Source organism: Pygoscelis adeliae, unplaced genomic scaffold (genome assembly GCF_000699105.1).
Source record: "Pygoscelis adeliae isolate BGI_AS28 unplaced genomic scaffold, ASM69910v1 Scaffold190, whole genome shotgun sequence".
Classification (NCBI taxonomy): domain Eukaryota; kingdom Metazoa; phylum Chordata; class Aves; order Sphenisciformes; family Spheniscidae; genus Pygoscelis; species Pygoscelis adeliae.
Window position 1 is genome coordinate 254,666 of NW_008823922.1, and position 19,238 is coordinate 273,903.

Sequence of the window (19,238 nt, forward strand, 5' to 3'; positions counted from 1 at the left end):
AGCAATTCAGTGCTAGTAAGCAGATTAGTTATACTTCTTGCTCGTCTAGATTTGTCATAAAATTAATCCAACTGGGCTAGAGGCATCTTGCAGCATACGGGTCAGACCAAATCGTCATTTGTTATCAGCTGTTACAAAGGTGCTGTGAACATTCTTGACATTAGCATGAAGCACTCAATTTAACATCACCGGTACCGAGCCATACAGGTAGTTACATAATTAGAAATATCATTACATATCAGATATATTTACACACAAGATTCTAAAAGGTCCATTTACAGGGTTTGCACGAGCTGTTCTAAAACAAATCTTGCTTACAAGTGTCGATGCAGCTTTGAACAGGCATGCTTCACTCTACGTCAAGAGGCAGGACCACGGGGGTTTGCAAAAAAAGAAAAGGAAAAAACCCCAACCAAACAGCCCCCCAACCCCCAAACAGCCCCCCACCCCCCCCCCCAAACCCAAAAACCCTAGTACCAGCACTTCCCTTACTTAATTGTAAAGTTGCTCACTAGTGCTAACTCAGTTACAGGCGTCTCATTTTTCCAGGGCCACACCCAGCTTCGAAGGATTTTAGCGCAGATTAAAAAAACCCCATTCCTTTGGTAGAACTGGGTGAAATTTACAGTGCTTTTTTAAATACTTCAAAACACAACATATTTGGTTCTTTAAAAGATACAAGACTGCAATACTGGTATTGCACTCAGCTCAAATGGATTTATGTTTTTAAACTGCTACTTTGTGGACCCTGAGATGTTGACCCCCAATGAATTAATACAGAAATTAGCTCTTAAAAATTATAAAAATAGACAATATTCAAATAAGAAAACACATCCAAACCTGATCACTTGCAGATCTTTGTGAAGCATGCGGATTAATGAGACAGTGGCATTACAAGTGTTCATAGTCTGAGTGAAATTCTCTCCCAGTTTGACAATTATGCAAGTATTTACTCAGCTGAGTTTTAACACTGAATTCTACTGGTAGGGTACACAACTCAATGTCGGAAAACTTATTTATTTACGGGAAGGTTAATATAATGAGATTAAACAATATTAGCCACCCACGTAAGGGAATTCGGTGAGGAAGTGGGAACTCTGGGTCGTTTCAAGTTTTAGCTACAAGGATGATTAAAGAAAGTAGCTCCACCGAGGGCGAGCTGAAGAGCTTAACTCGGCATCAGGCCCACGGAGTAGACCCCTGTAGAATCCCACTGAAATAAGTAAATAGATTTTGGATTGTACGCTAATAACTACAAAGGTGGTCACCACTCTTTACCGTACTTTAATAAAATTCTTTGCTTTACTGTTTGTTTTTTCCTCCTGAAACTGTGTTAATGCGCTATGTTGAATCAACATACGGTTAAGAGTGAGGTTTCAAACAGCTGCAAAATATAACAAGAAATGAGTTACTCTGAATTTAAAAAATACTATTTGTACAAATGCTCAGAAACTTTAGTGATGCAATCATGTTCCATGCATGTACCCAGCAGTAGATTCCTTTGGAGGAAAGTAAGTATTAAACTTGACTAACCTGGCATACTTTTTCATCCAGGGAACGGCTTTTTAAAATACCGTACATAAAATTCTGTCACCATTTTATAAAAATGTCTATAAGTATAATAAAATTCAACTGAATAAGCAAATATACCCTGAAACATCCATTAAAACACAAACATCACAAAAAAATTATTAGTATTTTTTATAATCAAGTGGAAATGTTATAAGGCAGGATGAAGCTAATATCAAAGATGAAAACCAGCACCACCAGTCTACGTTTTGCAATTATCTTCCTGATCGGACAGAAAATATATTATCATAGTCAGATACAATTGATTAAGTTAAGGTAAGAAATGCATTTAGCCCAGCTGTACTAACTATACAGCTTCACACAGAATAAACATTCCATAAATCAACAGAAAATGCATTTGAGCACAAAAAATAAAAATATGTAAGTGATTCTCTAAGCAGCATTTTGTTTTCTTTTTTTCCAAAACATTAACATAGATAGATATTGGACTGATTAAATATCTACAAGTGCTTTTCCTTTACAAAAATACATATATTCTTAATAGTAGGATAGACTGTCATTAACAATGACCTGTGTTTTTTTCACTTCAATTTGAATGATTTATAAGCTAAATTTTACAACCACAAAAAGGTTTATTTGTAATATGATGTTATCACTTTTGACAAAAAGCTTAAAACATTTCATATTTTAAAACAAATTAGCAACATAACATCACAATATGTTCTATGAGCTCCTAAGTACTGTGAGGGCTGTTATATTAAAAACTGGTAACCACTGATCAAATGCAAGGAAGCATTAGAACATTATTACTGCTCACCATAGGCTCCTTTCTTACCATAACTTGGATCACAGCTTATATAAGGACACTTAGGCCCCCATCCCAAAAAAAAAATCCATTGAGAGTAACTCTATATCATCTATTCAGTAGCCTGGAACATCCAACAATTCAGGCTTTGCATTAATTTTAAAAAAATGCAAAATATTTTCCTTTCGATAGTTAAGTCTGCAATAAGGGAAAAAACCGATGCATTGCTTCGTGTTTATTCTAAGAAGCTTGCATTTGAGAAAAAAAAAAATACGATCGGTAAGTTTTTAGAATGAAATATTTCAGTCAGCTAAATAATTAAATTGTCCTATTACTTTCCAGTTTAGTTAATCACTATCCTGGCAAAGGAAATCAAGATATTTGGATTTCTTTATTCTTTCCGTTTTATACTGCACAAGTAAAATAATCGACTTCTTGCTAATCAATGGTCTCACGTCAAGGACAGCAATGCCATTTGCTAAAAAAATATCTATAAAAATCTGTAAAACATACTTAATATCTTCTCATTATCCTCCAAGTCTGTCCTTTCCACCCTCCAAAATATCACTGAACTACAACTAGAAAACCCAACAGTAGCTTGGTGAATATTTTGTGCTTTGGAAGGTTTACAGGATTGACAGCACACTGAAGTTTTTTATTAGTTCACAGGCCAGGTATAGCAGACACATCAGTAACGCAAGCCTTTGTGCTTTTCTTCGTGAACATGAGCTATGACTCAAAGAGCTACTCTAGGTCTGTTAACGCAACCTTTATGCTACTCCTGCTGGTTTTTTCCTTTTCTGTTTTGTTTTGGAAACTGCTGGGTGTGCCTAACCCTTTAGCTTGGTGACAGACAGCTACCACCAGTTAAGTTCTGCTTGACTGATTCCAGGTGTAACTCTTGACCACTGCACTCCAGAACAGTGTCAATGCCTTATTCCAAGTCAGTTTCTGAGTGGCTTTACCTTTGGTATGACATAGGTCCCTTAAAACTATTAGGCAATCAGATTATCCATAAAAATAGTTTATTTTAAAAAAAATTATGAACAAACTAAATATCTGACAACAAAGAGTAATTTTAAATCAATTAGTATGTGGTATTTTTCAGTAAAAAGGGAGCATGTTTCATTTTACCGCATCAAAATTCATGAGACAACAGCAACAATGTCTACTATACTCAATATAATACAAACCAGAATTTTAGGAGTAGAATACCACCATAAAATATGTGCCTCGCACTTTGATAATAAACATCTTTATTACAACTTCATTTATAATACAAACCTCAGTATGTTAACTAGCAGCACAAACGTTTTACTGCTGCAGCAATTTTGTATAGCAACCTCCTCTCAACTCTTACTTTGCTTTCCACTCGCTGTCATGAGGAAAAAGGAAAATGCGCAGTAACTACTTCTGTTCACCTCATCCTGTCAACTGTCACACTATTAAACCTTGTTAGAAGCGTTTGCTAAAAATACACGTAAAAGTTACTTCAAAGAGAAGTATGCCTAATGGTTCAGATAAACATGCAAAGTCAAACTAATGCCTCTCTTTGCTTAAAATTAATGTAATTACAAAAAATTCCACTTGCAGACATCTTTCATTCCAGAATGCCTCCTCCATCCTGAGCCTACAGAACTGGGTCTCTTTCTGCAAGTACAAAAGGTAGCCTGGATCTTTCCACCCATCTATAGAGCTCCTCCGTTTCACTGCCACACTCCAGAACTGCACGGACCTAAATTGCTTACTAGAGAATGAAACAACGTCCTTACTCAACTGTAGGAGCAAGCTACCCAAATTCAGAAGATTTATGGCACGTACCTTGGATGGAAGAATGTGTCAGGAATTCATTAATTAATCGATTTCCTGTTCTAGAATCTGATGTTTTAATCCGATCTACAGACAGCATAGACAGTAGTTTAAAAAAATAATTCAACAGGTAGAACTGCTTATGAAGAAAAATGTATTACCATTCTAAGATCATCTTTTGGAGGACATTCCTATAGAAAGATGTTTCAGTTGGGGTCTGAAGGCCAGACTACCCATATGTGATAAAACTAGTGGTAAATGAGCAGTTGGAAGCTTTTCACATTTCCTTTAGGGTGAATCAATCCCCTTGTGTCTTGGTATCCATCCTGGAACATGCTCCAGTAGACTGCAATCCTTCCTCAACCAAGTGTCTTTAGCTGAACACCTTGTGGAAGCATTACCTTGTTCAAACTGGCTATAAAGGATTCAGAATGCAGAACTGTGAGAACTGTACTGAAATCCATGAGAGCTGCCTGACAAACCAAACCTGTGAGCTGATTCCACATGTGCAATTTCTCCTTTATAACTCCTCAATGTTTCTACTTGTTGGGCGTGAAATGGGGTGGGGTATGAGAATGGGCGAAGGATGTGTCAGAACCTAGATTAATTACAGGACACAGGGTGCCCGAATAGACTTTTTAACTGAGATAAATGATAAAACAACATAGCATGAAGTAAAATGAGAAGGGAATATCCTGCACGATATATGTGTTTTCGATGGAATCAAACAGATGCCTTCAACCTGCCTAGGTTAAGTGAAGAAACTGGACCGAGCTCTTGATTTGAGCATCTCTATGTTTATGTATTTGCTGTGGATAGGCATACAAGTCTTAACTGCCTTCGCTCTTTTCCAGGATAAAAACAAGTTTCATCGGTCTATGTAACTGACCAGTATTTTATCTAGCCCCTCTATAAATGGGGCTCAGTCTGTTTATTTTGAGACTTAAGACTGGCTTTGAACAACTGTCTGTTCTCTAATATTTCTACCAGACATAGTACCTGGCTGAGCTGGATGCTATTCCTTTTGTTGCAAGTCCTGCCAAGAATATTTTTTTCTGGGGAGTGAATACCTCTTGGTATCTTCAGTGATATGAAAATGTAAAAAAACCAGAAACGGAACAATACAACTCAGTGATTGGTTCAATTAAAAGGACTAAACACTGTCCTATTTTGTTATTTCAGAAAACAGCAGAGAAGGAAAATTGTTTATTTCTCTCACAAAGTCACATCTAACAATTATACATGGGAGAGATGAGATGGAACTCTGGACCACCACTTTGTCTGCAGCGGAGGACAAAAGCCTAGCTTATATCTAAAGGGACTGTGATCAATCTCTTTTCTCCTGCAGATATACTGGAACTGTTTTCGACAACTGCAGAAGAGAAAAGTCACGTCAAATTGTTGGAGCCTAAGGAGAAAAAAGACCAAGATCCAGAATTCAAGGGTTCCTCACGCAGAAAATGAAATAATTTCAATATAAAAGTAATTCTTTTCATATAGTTTCTACTGATAGTTTTTTTCAGTTTTAAATTATCTAACAAAACACATTTCTTTTTCTGTGTTTCCCATGAAAGAAAGCTTCTCAATACAGCATGTTTATGAAATATTCTTGCTGAAAATATTAAGACCGTAGATAAAATACAGAAGCAAATATTACCTGCCAAATGCAAATAATGGGCTTAAAAGGTATTCTGTATTAATAATCAGGCACTTTGCTTTATATAACATTTTCAGTAAAGTCAAAATAATACTTTTTAGAAACTTTTTTTGCATAACAACTGCAAGCTAGCTGAGTATGCACAATATATTACAGCACTGCATACTCCTAGGATCCAAATCCCAGAAGCTTTCATATGAACAGTACCTACTATAGTGATGAGTCACTTAGATTATTGTAGTAATCTTATTTGGTATTTCATCCAAATAAAAATATGCTTTAGGACTAGGCCCTTAGCTATGAGCAGTGTAGTAATGCATGATGGAAGATACATTTCTTGATTAATCATCTAATTCCATATTGTTTGAGATATAGGATCTCACTTGTAAAATCTAGCTTACAGTTTGTTACTAGACAAATGCAGCATACAGCTATGCTCAACAGAGTTGCTTATGACTTTCATTAATGAGTTACCCCAGAGTTAAAAGCAGATACAAATTTTTCACTTTTGGGGGGGGAGAAAAAAGGCACCAAATGTGCTAAATAAGAGACAACACGGTTAGGTAGTAGCGCGAAATTTTTTAGGTCTTATTCCTCTGCAGCTAGGCACTGCCGATACGGGAAAGCCATAGAAACACAGTGGCAGCAACACTTATTTTATATTCCTATTCTTTACAAACATGCAGTGGTGACACTTTGTCATGGAAATGCTCAGAAAGTGTGACTGTACACAGCAATCTGCTCTAGGATGGCATATTGTGCAGTTTTAATGGAATGCTTAGGTACTCATTTCACTTTACCCCATCTTTGGCACACAGGAATCTGTACACGCATTCTCATATTCCTATGCTGTTCAGATGATCTTAATTGGCACAAACGAATTAAATACGCATATCTGTAGACACATGGCACATAGGTACTATAAGGGAGAGAAATTTCCTGTAAAGAAGGCTATGCCTGTGTTATACAAGCTGCCCAGTTAAGATATGTATTTCACTGGCACTTCACTGCTACAAAAACTATTAAACTATAACGGCACTCAGGCACCGTGCCATCAAATCAGAAATGCATAAAGTGTAGGTGGCTAGATCACATGCATTTAATGCCATGATTCTCGGCTGGGAACGTTAAATCGTATCCGTCTGTATTTTCCATGCTTAAAATGAAGATTTGCCTCCTGTAATCCAGCTTTAAGTTGCATCAAGAAAATACCACGAATTAAACCAACGTCCAATTCTGATCGAGTGGATTCACGGCTCTCTGAATTGTGAATACAGAAAGTCATTAAACAGTAAAATCTTCTATTACTTGCCATTCAGAAGCCAATACAAAGCAGTCCTATTTCAGGGGTCCTGTTAGGTGGATGCAAACTTCTGTGTAAGATAACTTCAAATGGATTAAAAATAACGCGGTGTTCTCTTTTTAAAACAAGTCTGTTCAAATTTGTCAAAACAGCAAGCGCAACTGTTGAGAAAAAAATTGTCCCCTGAACCGAACAGAAATTATGCTCAAGTCTACTACCATTAGTTTTGTGATAAACTGAAACAGGCGTTTTACGTCAAGTGAATCTACAGTGAAAATTCTGGTATAAAAACACGTGAAATATATAAAAACTGTAAGGTGTCATTTGTATGTGCATGTAAATGTTTACAAATAATATCCTATTTCTACCGTAGAAAACAGCTGTATATACTAAAGAGAAGAATGATTTGCAGTTAGAATGCATGCTCTGCTTTTCCAAGCTGCTCCATGAGGAGGACCTCTATATACACAAAGAATCTATTTTTCCCTAGAGACGGCAGAGGGGAAGGGCCCTCCCTACGTGGAGCATCTTCTCGTTTCTGTCGAGTAGCACATCACAGACTGGGTGGGCAAAGACCGCTTCCTGCAGCCAGCATGTACGCCCCTTCCCGTCTACAGTGTGGGCAAACCAGTGCCTATACCAGCCAGCACGCTATGCCTGCAGAAAGGAGCAGCAGCTTCCTAAAGGTTTTGCTTCCCCAGGTTCACGGGCATCTGCACAATATGTGCAACCTTGACCTGCAATGGCAGGTTTCCTAAACAGACTGCTACTGACAGCATCTTTATTTCTGCATGTCATATGGGCTTTGGAGTGCAATGGTAGAAGTTAACCTGACTATACACGGATTCCTCAAGTCACCGATGTTAGAACTCCTCTTAACATTAAAGGGGCCAGATTTAATCCACAACATGCTTCTTTCTCCTACAGAAACATACTAATGTACATGAACAAAAAATTCACAAAGGAGTAACAGCCTTGCATCTATCTTTTATACTTGATCCCAAGACAGAATTTTCACTTTGTCTTATCTAAGTATGATTAGTTCACTCTATAGTAGCTTCTGAAAAGTTGATTTGGTTCCTTATGCAAAAGGCATAAGAAAGTAAACAGTTATCTACAATACTAGCAGGCGTGTATTAAGTAGGAATTACATAAAGGTACTGAACTATAAGTATCTCCACAGAACTTGAAGTGAAAAACTCAACTGACTTTTAAGCAGAGCAAAGACAACGGAAGACTACAGAAAACATATGCATTACTATGCTCCCTGCAACATTACCAGAAACCTCAAGAAACATTCTATACTAGAACCGTTAAGCTTGCAATACCTAAGGCAACAATCACTTTTTATCCAGCGCTACCAGGTCTTAGGAAAAAGAAGACCCAAACAACTATTTTGGTCAGACTGCTTATCTTCAGTATTGCATTACCTCTGATTTTATGGAAGTATGAATGAAAGTTTCTATAATGAATTCTAAACTCCAGATAGTCACGAGAGAGATATAATGTAATTAAAGCTATATATTATTTTTGTTTTAGCGTATTATATACCTCCAACCAATCTTGAAAGGAAATGCTTACTATGAAAGGCAATAATTATGTAAAATTTTGCCTTGGTTGGAATCTTACAGTGAAATTTGTTGTTCCATAGACACTTACATTATTTTTAACTTCCTTTTTACGGAGGCTTTATTAGAAGAAATGTAATCTGACCAGAAGCCATTTTCCAAAAATAGCTAGTAACCCAAATTCCAATCTTTAGGGAAACCATAGAAAAGTGCAATCACAAAGGCTGTGATGCTTTTAAGCAATATTAGCAGAATCTATTTAGAAGACTTAAAATTACTGTTTTGAATTACCGTGTTCCACATCTCTTGTTAAAGGTAATTAATCTTCATTCACTGCAAAAGGGCTGTTGCACACTCATGAGTGAGCTATACCTGGACCCATGAGAAGCTTATCAAGAAAAAGGTAGTGGCCCAATCACCACTTTTCTAAATATATTTTCTATACAAAATATTTTCAAGGTATAATCCTTAGTTATTTGTACAGTACTCTATGATTTAAACAACAATATTCAGTAAAATAGTAAGTGTGTGAAACTGCAACACCACATGGAATGAGCACTCTGCCATTTTGCTAGTGTAATCAATATTAGGACCAGAAAAATTTTCTAACACGCAAGCAAAAATATTCCATAGTTTTTGAATCTTGACTGTACACTTCATGATTTTGGCTATGATTTGCAGCACACTCGTAAGATACACAAATATCTTATGCACATTTCAGTAGCAGAATGGCACTTGGCTTGCTCTAATAGAAACAACAGAGATGCAACTGACAATTTTAAGAATGACAATGTCCTTATTTGCATGCTGAAAATCTGGTTGTGTCCCCCTAATCCAGGCACATCCATTCATTGTGCAATCTGTCGATGGGTAAACAAATAGTGCAGGATTCATCTCAGTGGGATCTGGCCCTTTGGTCTAACCGAAGTCAATTCTAGGTCGATACTGAAGTACCATAGGGTAAGACTAAAAAGAAAAGCAAGAGAAAAACAACAACAAAAACAGACAAGAAAACATGAAGACATAATTCATAAAAAATACAAAGAAAATGCAATTAAAGATTGCCTTAAGAATAGCCAGAGCTTATCCCTAAGACACACGTATATGGCAATCAGTTTTATTTGTAAGAAATAATTCTATACATTTCAACAGTTAAATCCGTACTTGTACTTCAAATCTATGTTTAATCTCTAAGTCAGTTAGTTGTAGTTATTTGTCATTAATACAAAATTCCTGTATCTGCTTTTATATATTTCATGATTTATATGTTTTATGACATATATCCTACAAGTGGTCAAACAACTCCTCTTATTTCTGTGTTGATGTGTTTGAGGAAAAGCAATCTTGAAATTTTAGACCTTCTGAAACAAAGTCCATTTATAGATGATGTACTTTGTTTGATTTTTATATATACAGAGGTTCTATAGCTATACTAGTGGTCAGCACTAGTTAATGGGAGCCAGGCTACTCTGGTATTAAAAAGAAGAAAAAGAAAAAAGATCAGGTCAAATTGCTGTCAGCCGATTTTCTGAGAGATGAGGGCTAACTTCTCCCCCAAATCCAAACTCGTCTACTTCAGATCTAGTGATACATTTTTCTTAGTTCTTACTGGAAAAAAAGTAGCAAATCAACTGCTCGGATCCCTGAATTGGACAAAACTGTTGTGGAACGGGGGGCAAGAGCGGGTGGGTTTCCAGAAAGTGCCGTGGAATCCCCGGGCACTCATTGCTGGAAGTTCTGTTTTATTAAATGTCTTATTTTTTCAGTCTGTCAGCATTTCATTTAAGTCTGATGTTTTCCTATTAACTTCATTAGGATACTGGACGTTTTCTATAGCACAAAGCCCAGGAAAATCTTATTGTCTCAGCAACCGTATGCGCTTAATTACCTCTCTGCCACAGGGCAGAAGAACATTACTAATTTAAGTCTTTTTTTATTGCAAATTTGGAATTATAAGGAATTATTACAGAAGCTATCATTAAAACCAGAAATATTTTACTGCATCCTTCAAATGCAATACAGATGAACTTCAGTGACCAAAAAAAGAAAGATATCACTGCAGAGACCTATACAGGTTAATAAACTTTCCATGCCATGGTAGTGAAATGATCACCACAACTAATGTGATCATACTTGCTGGGGATTTACAAACTGGAGTGCAGAGAAATCAAAACATAAAACCAGAGGTATTCAACAGTAGCAGGAGCATTTAGGAGAGAAGACAGGGAGCACCATGTGTAGTCTGCATGTGCAATTAACAAACATATATTTGTAGCATCATAAATTACTTGGTCTCCAATTTTTTTTTGCATAGGATATGACTACCGTATTATTTAAATGCTATTTCACATGTTTTTCTACTTTGATTATACAAATTGTCTCCAGAAGTACTCAACTCTAATTGGAAGTGTACACAGGCAGAGACAGAGCGGTCACCTTACTGAAATTGCCATGTAAACCAGCGAGGCTCAGTGTTTTTTTGCAAGCGAAATTACAAACCAACTGTATAAATAAAATGCACTATGCCAGAACAATTCTAATTATTGAAGTAGGCATGACTGCAGTAGGGCACTCCCATCCATAGTGGGGAGTGACCCTCTATCATTAACTTCAATTTTTTGCTCAAGCAAAAATATTATTTCAAGCTTCCAAAGTGACTTTTAGAAGTTAGTTCAAATCAAAATTCTCAATGAAGAAACTGAAATATTGTTTCACATAGGTATGAACCAGTTTGATCAATGAAATTTAGAAATCCACTTCAGTTTGCAGGTTCTGGAGGTTTTGGTTTGTTACGTTCTGAAGATAAGGCATTATTCCATTTCTAATTTTAAAAGATGTGAAAGGAATACAGTAGTAGAAAAATCTAACATTTCTTTACTCTATTAAAATGAACGTATGAATTGCCATAAAGAGATGAAACCAATGTAGTCTCTTTTGATTCACCCTCTTCAGTTTTGATCCCTTGTCAGTGACTGCCCAATGCTACTAGCTAGAAGGATGAGATAGGAAGAGGTAGATAATCCTTCCAGACTGATGCAGGCATCAGCCTACGGAATGATACCTAACAAAAAGATAAATGGCTTAATGTAAAATGAAAGAAACGCCTGAACTTTGGAATGGATTCTATTTATTCATTCAATAAAGCTTTCTCTGAACGAACGAAAATGCTCAGGTCTTGCTCATAGAGTTTTAGCACTTTGTAGCGAGGAATTATAAAAACTCCACAACCTGGATTACAATTGAAGTCCTGACAGGACCTTAATTACTGTAGTATGTACAGTCGTGAGTGCCTCTTACCTGATAAAAAGTGCCATCCTGTGTGCAGACTTGCGAAGATGAGCAGTTCTGACACCGAAACTGCGAAGGAGATGATTTTCTGATCAGATAAGAGGCATCCACAACTGGACATATACATTTACCATTTAATGTTTTTTTTTAATTTTCAAATGTAAAGCTTAAAATTAATTTACTTATTTAAAACAGGAAAGAATTCTCTAACGAATAAATGGATATTTTCCCTTTACTACTCTACCTCTTGTAAGGTCCACAGGTGTGCCAGTAAAAGCTCATGGTGAATAGTACCAAAGACGGAGATAATGGATTTACTTTATCTTCATCCAAAAGAAGAGATTGTTAATTAATTACCATTGCAACTTCTGTTTTATAACAAGACCCAACACAGTTAGGGAAAACAAAATCATAAAAGCCTAGATGTTACTGGATTTATTACCAGCACAATGTAATTTTTACAGGTTTTAGTTTGTCATCTCTGACTTCAGGGAAGTGATTTAAAACTACATAAAGGAAAAGATGAACACATACTTGACTATACCACGTGTATGTAAACACAACTTACAAATTTAATCAAGAGTTGTCAACTCTTATATTCACTTAGTGTTAAAAACTATAGTTCTGACATTTTTGAAAAATTTTAACTACAACAAATAACGTCCTTTTTGGCAAGATGATAGTTACTGTTGCTTCCAAAGCAATGCAACTGCCAAAAGTCCATTTGTAGGCAGGGGCTACAGAATTAAATGTCATGAAAGAATTCCATTATCACTACAGTTGTTGCCTTAACATTTCCTAATAGTACAGCCAATGCTAACAAAAATATAAGATGGCAAGCCAAACAAACATCCACTGGTTTCAAGGCAGTATTGGAAAAAATACTACTTAAAGCTCTCTTATTGGTGCAATATTGGGGTTTCAGCAGTCATCAAATTTCAGTGCAATATTACTTTCAAATTTAATGAATACTTGCCTATATACATTTACTTCCCTAATTCCCATCAAAATCTATCCTCTCCCCTGCCCCCTTCAGATTAAGCTAAAATTTTAAGGAGCTTGTGAATTGTTAACTTCTCAGTGTGCTTAATCCTCTGTCTTCTCTGTCCGTGCCCCAGTGCTTTTTATTCTGAGTACTAGGAAGCTTAAAAAGAAAAAAAAAAAAAAAGAAGAGTATAGAAAGTTTGGAATTTTCTAGATCAATACATTAATATATGTTAAGTGCTTAACCTTAGCTGCACTCCAATATAGCCTCCACTGGTAGCGATAGACAACAAATCTGCATATACTACAAAGCAACAAAGAGTGAAGAACAATCAACAGCCATACACAAACGAATGTATAAAAGAAAGAGAAGAAATGGGAATATGACTTTTAACAAAAAAAATTAAATATACAAGACAATATACGGGCTACTAAATCAAACTGAATATCGGACCTGAAAGAAATGTCTTTTAATAAGTTAAATATTGCAATTCTGAAATATACACATGTGGCAAGGAAAATCCATTTAGCTGTGTTATCTGGATGTTAGTGTTATACAGCATATCTAAAAAAAAAAAATGGGTGTAGTATTAACAGAAGCAGTAATAAAACAATTAGATTTCTCCAATAATTTTTCAGTGCCACTTTCAGTTTACTACTGAATAAAACAGACTCTTAATAAAGAGCTGCTGGATGCAGAGTCCCCAACTATGGTAACTCAAAAGGTCACTAAAAGCAAATTTGCAGAAAAAGAGTAAGTGCTTGGGTTTTCAGATACTCCACTTAAAACTCAGAGCAGAACTTGCATGTAAACTTTGTATACCTGCTAATTTTAAGTTTCAGAATCTGCACAATATACATGCTGCAGGGTTTCACTGGTAGGGTTTAACATAAGAAATCCAGAAAACATGCAAAATGCATTTTTAAATAAGGGTTTTTTGAAGGCTCACAGAATGTATTTTGGACCAAGCTGTGAAAGCATGTATACTCTCTATAATAAAGATATCAAAACATCATTTATTAATAATGTAACAGCATTTACGTTTTCGCCTCTTAGTCTCCATCTCGTCATATAGATGAATTCCATAGTATGATCCTTCCCCATGATTTCTCCATTGCATAGTACATCCAGCTTAAAATACAACAGAACAAACAGTAAGACAAAGGGATGCAAAATTTTAATGTCTAAATGAACTCTTATGTGAATCTCAGAGTTAATGCCTCAACTTCTATCATTATACAATAATTCTATCAGACATGTATATCAAACCTGGATAAATACAACACAGTGACAATAAACTACACTGCTATTTTTAATGGTAGTGTTCCACTTTATTTTTTCACTTTTGTGTTTTCAATTAAACACAAAAACACAATTTTTTTGCCTACTAAACTAGGTAGGCAATCACTAGTAGACAAAAACTCCCTGTATTTATCAATACTACGTGCTACCTGCCTGAGAGAAAGCCTTGTGCTGTATTTTGAAGGCCTTCTTGCTATGTCAATGCTCTTTCAAACCCAAAGATACAAAACAGAAGTACTGTAATTTTCATTTTTTTAAAAATAAATGGTAATTGAAAAAAATTACTTTAAAAATAACTATAAATTACAAGGAAAATGCACTTCTGAGTATACAAACATGATTCTTCATTAACTGAAGGCAAAAAAAAAAAAAGTCATGATCTTACTGTGAAAAACGACTGGTTTAAACTGTATTATAGCATCTAACTTCTACCCTCCACTGAAAATGTTTGAAAATTCTTTCATTACTATAGCCATAATGCTTTTCTGTTTTTTAGAGGGAAAAAATGTCAAAATTCTGAAGTAAGCAGACACTATGTAACACAAGCCATTAAGGTACCAGAGACAGATTAAATTAACATAATTAACAAAACCAAATGACATCAAAACGGCTGGTCAGCAGGTTATGATATTGTGACAAACTCCTGCATATAGGTCTGCAATAACCTGTGCACCTAGCCTAACTCAGCCCTACCTCTGACCAAAGCCGGGATGCTGCCATTTGTGCTAAAGGCAGCCTGCAGTTCATTGGCTCCTGTAACAAAACTGGCTGAAGGAATAGTCGTGCTGAGGTCAAAATTCCTGTATCCCTGGGAAGAGGGAAAGCAGAGGCAGGAGTCTCACACTTCCCAACTCCACCCTGCATCACAACTTCTATCATGTTAGGAAGTCCCCCGAGGGAACAGTCTTGGCCAAGATCAAATCACTCATGGAGCAAAGACCCTCTCTCCATCACATTCCACCTAATTCCCGAGAAGGTGCAAAAAAAGTATCTGCATTTTGAAAGATTCAAATGGTACTTCTTTAGATGTAAGAAACTCTTCAGTAATTATGAAGAAAAGGAAACTGCAGAGTAATTTGGTCTACATCTAGTTGATCTCTCCTTTTCCCCAGTAACTACTAGCCCAAAACTGTATTAAGTGACTTTTTTATTAGCCACATGGAAAGAGAAAGCATTTGTTTTTTACATAAAAATATCAAAACCTAAAGTATCTGTTCCTTCACAGGTGAGCAACAAACTGAAGTTACTAGAAATGTACGAGTTCCTTGATTAGCAACTTTAGTCACTGTGATAAAATGATCGCTTCTCATTTAAGGGCAGAAAATATCACTTGGAATATTGAACGGTACTTAGTGATTGGGCTAAAAAAGTTCAAATATGATTAAATTTCACAAAAACCTAATACTTTGCAGGGAAATAAAAATACAAGCATCGCTCTTTCAAATGTACCTCATAAGAACTTGGAAGTTTTAATTTTAAGCTGAGAAACTTTTTGATAGTTCCCACGGTCACTCGAGTAGAACAGCGGATAAATTTCTTCATTAAACCCTAAAGCAACAGCAACACAACAGAAAAACCACGTTAGAGATTTTGGAGCATGTAAGCAAACTTTAGTGCAAGAACAGCTGTAATTGATTATTTTTTTTCAATCAGTAACCAATTTTACTGCACTCTCTTATAATTCATAATGGCACCATAGGTTCATTCTTGTTCACTTTTTTGCAAAATTTACAAGATGACAAACAAGTTCATTTAACCCATCTCTGGTTCTAAAGAAATTTCCAAAAGATACAGAAGGGAGGAAAGAAAAAGAAAAAAAACCCAAAAGCCCCAGAAGAACTTAAATAATCTAAGTGTCTGTGTTAGTAACATCGGGGGTCAAACAGATGTTAAATTTCTTAGAATTTCTTCAGTCCTTGAGAGAAAAAGGAAGTAAAAACATCCTGAAATAATCTAGGTAAAATACAGGGAACCTACAAACCTGAGACGTGATCTATTATCACAGATTCTGTGATCTAGAACCTAACAGTTTTGATTCAACAGCAAAGCTGGAAACCTGAGACTCCTACATCATGATGGAGATACAGATTTCATACTGTATATAGCACAAACAGACAGTGATAACACATACATATGTTTTCTTGCTGAATCAAAACTTTCTTACTGTGTAAGAACTTCCAAAATTATACAGGTAACATAACACACAGAAAATATAAGTAGAGTTTTATTAGACAAATTTTTAATATTTCTTTAATTCTTGTCTTTGTAATTTAAGAAAACATTATTAAAATCTACAAGCATTTCTAAACACTTTCTTCTAGCCTCGATACCATTAGGTAATCTTCCCTTCACAAATAGAAACCAAATATCCCTAATTCTTAAAACAGCAGTTAGCACGTATTACCCTACACGTTTTACAGATGGAAGTGACCTGCCCACGGCCACAGGCGACACATCAGTGTCAGAATCAGGTTTACAGCACAGAAGATCTGGATCCCAGTCATTCCGTGCACCATGTATCTGAAAAGCAGCTTCATGCTGGCATGGTAAGACAGCAATCCTGAAAGTGTGAGGCAGCTCACCTACAGCTAGCTTTTTAAGTACCTCTGTGGTATGCTGTAATTGGTCGTGTAATGCAGTTATATACCATCAAGGCTGTAGACTACAAAACTATAATCCACTTTAAAAAAAAAAAAAAAATCCACTGTCACAGATGGATTTCTGTATGGAATTCTGTTTTTTACAAAATTCCAAGATGCATTGAAATGTTTCAAACAAAAGGACTAAATAAGCATGGAAGTGGAGACAGGTCACCACATTACAGTTTATTGTTAATGGTTATAAAAGGATTTGGTTCCTGTAAGATGCTATTCTGCCAACAATAACAACAGCACAGATTATCTTTACTACTCACTTTGACTACATTGTCTCCTGACTGCCCATTGTTGCGTAAACAGTCAAGGCAAATAGCAATCTGTGGGTCACTCCTGTGATAGTCTTTATCTTCTTCATTTTCATCACACTCCTCATCTACTTTGGGTTTATCAGCTTTTGGGCTTTCATCTGTAAAATGTGAAGATCATATTATTTAAGTGTAAAATAATTAAAAGTCACAGTAGCAACAAACACATATTTAAAGTAATACTTCATTTTCAAGAGCATATTTTTTCTTCAAATTAACTTTATACAATTTTAATTCAGTGCATTCTTAAATTGATCAGTTTACAGATCTCTGAAAACAAAGTTTTACTACTGAAATTTTAACGTAATATGCAAACAACAGATTTCTATGTGGCAGAAAATAATGAGGCAGATGGACCACTAACGCTTACGGCTGTCAACTTCCGTTTGTGTCCAGTGATTAAAACACTGCAACTGCGCATGCATCGAGATCACTCAATCACAAACACCTACTCTATGGTGTGGCAGTTCACTGCCAAAAAATATTGTTTTTAAATAAACAGTGGAATAACTAATCCCAACACTTGTATATTGAAATAACATGGGTAATCGATTCATATTAACTGTCTGCCGCAATAACCCAGTGGAGACAAGTTCCTGAAATGTTATCATGAAGTAAACTAAGGCAAGGTAAAACTTAACTTTCATCCACTTTTGACCTGGTCTAAGTAGCGTCATTGTAAAAACTCCAGAAGGATTTTGTAACTAAATAGCCATATATTTACTTATTCCCCTTTAAAAACAAAAAAATATAAGAAAACAGGAATGGTCCCCATATTTTTTGGCAGAGCACATATAGCCTATATAATCACATATATCATGTTACCTCTCTTCACTGATGCTGTTACATGTTCTATTGATTCCTGGTTTAAAAATCTAACTCTTTGGAAAAGGTACCATCTCCTACAGTTTTCAAAGGTTTAGCATAGTTGAATACTCAAATGCTAAGACCAGCAAGTACATCTAGATAAGGCTGCAATGTATGTAAATAATAACCATACAATGAACCATAAAATGGAGTAATTTTTACAGATTTGGAACACAGTATACAATAACCTTATTATGTACATGTTTTTTTCTGTTACTTATTTATTTTGATTTAAAACAAAGGCTGCTCTCTGTTGGAATAAAACATTATCACAAGTAACTTGAATAAGCTACTTTTGCATTTCCTGAAAAACTTTCAGATCAAATTCTGCTGTTTTCCTACACTTACCACAAACATTAAGTCATTTAGAAGAGTTAAGATGAGAAGATAGAATGAAAACTTTAACAAATATCAAGCTATGTCTAAGTTTCTAGACACAGTAATTAGTTCATTTAGTTTACGTATTCAAGATGAGCTTTAAGCTACATTCATTACTTTTCTTTCGTGCTGTTTTGAAGTATTTTATGATTACAAAAGATTTGTCCACAAGTCCCTAGTAGCTATTGACACATTTAGTTGAATGTGCATCATACATACGTTCTGTTCCTATCATCTTGATAGGAACAGAATTTACAGTATCAAACTACAGATTTTTTTTTTTTTTTCTTTTTGTGAAAATCCAGGAAGCAAACTCTCTTAATCAAGCAGGTACGGTCTACCCGTACCCAAGCATTTGTCTGAGGAGTCTGCCTATGATTCAGAGATTCTTTGGCAATGCAAACACATACACAACTTTCAACAGTTAACGACTGCTGAGTAATGGAGAAAGATTTAGTTATGCAGTTTGAAAAGTCTTGAAAGGCAAACCAACTACAGAACTAGGGAAATTAGCAACTTTCCAATCATAAAATCATTCCAGAAACAGCACACACACAAAAAATGTCACATCTTTCAAGATATTCTGATAGAAATTCAAATGCTCCTCTGTGTAAATCGCACCACACTATTTACTAAAAAATCCTTGTAGATATTAGAATTAATGATGTTTGTACAGGCAGCCTCCAGGAATCAATGTGATGGTCCCTTAGAGGCAAGATATTAAAGTTCAACATGATACAAGTTAAAAAAAAAGAAAAAAGAAAAAAAAAAAGAAAAAAAAAGA

The 19,238-nt window shown here is 35.6% G+C and overlaps 1 protein-coding gene across 2 annotated transcripts in view; it reads right to left on the reverse strand.

Annotated features, from left to right (window-relative positions):
• Window positions 1-455: 455 nt before the first annotated feature.
• PCGF5 (polycomb group ring finger 5) overlaps window positions 456-19,238 on the reverse strand; it is a 67,520-nt gene continuing 48,737 nt past the window's right edge. The window contains exons 6-10 of one of the 2 annotated variants that reach the window (XM_009320093.1): window positions 17,162-17,310; window positions 15,697-15,795; window positions 13,987-14,076; window positions 11,970-12,029; window positions 456-9,638 (exon numbers count right to left, since the gene is read on the reverse strand). In XM_009320093.1, coding sequence (XP_009318368.1) covers window positions 9,591-9,638; window positions 11,970-12,029; window positions 13,987-14,076; window positions 15,697-15,795; window positions 17,162-17,310 — 446 coding nt within the window. In that variant the 3' untranslated portion in view covers window positions 456-9,590. The remainder of the gene's footprint in view (window positions 9,639-11,969; window positions 12,030-13,986; window positions 14,077-15,696; window positions 15,796-17,161; window positions 17,311-19,238) is intronic. The other variant, XM_009320101.1, reaches the window with a different exon arrangement.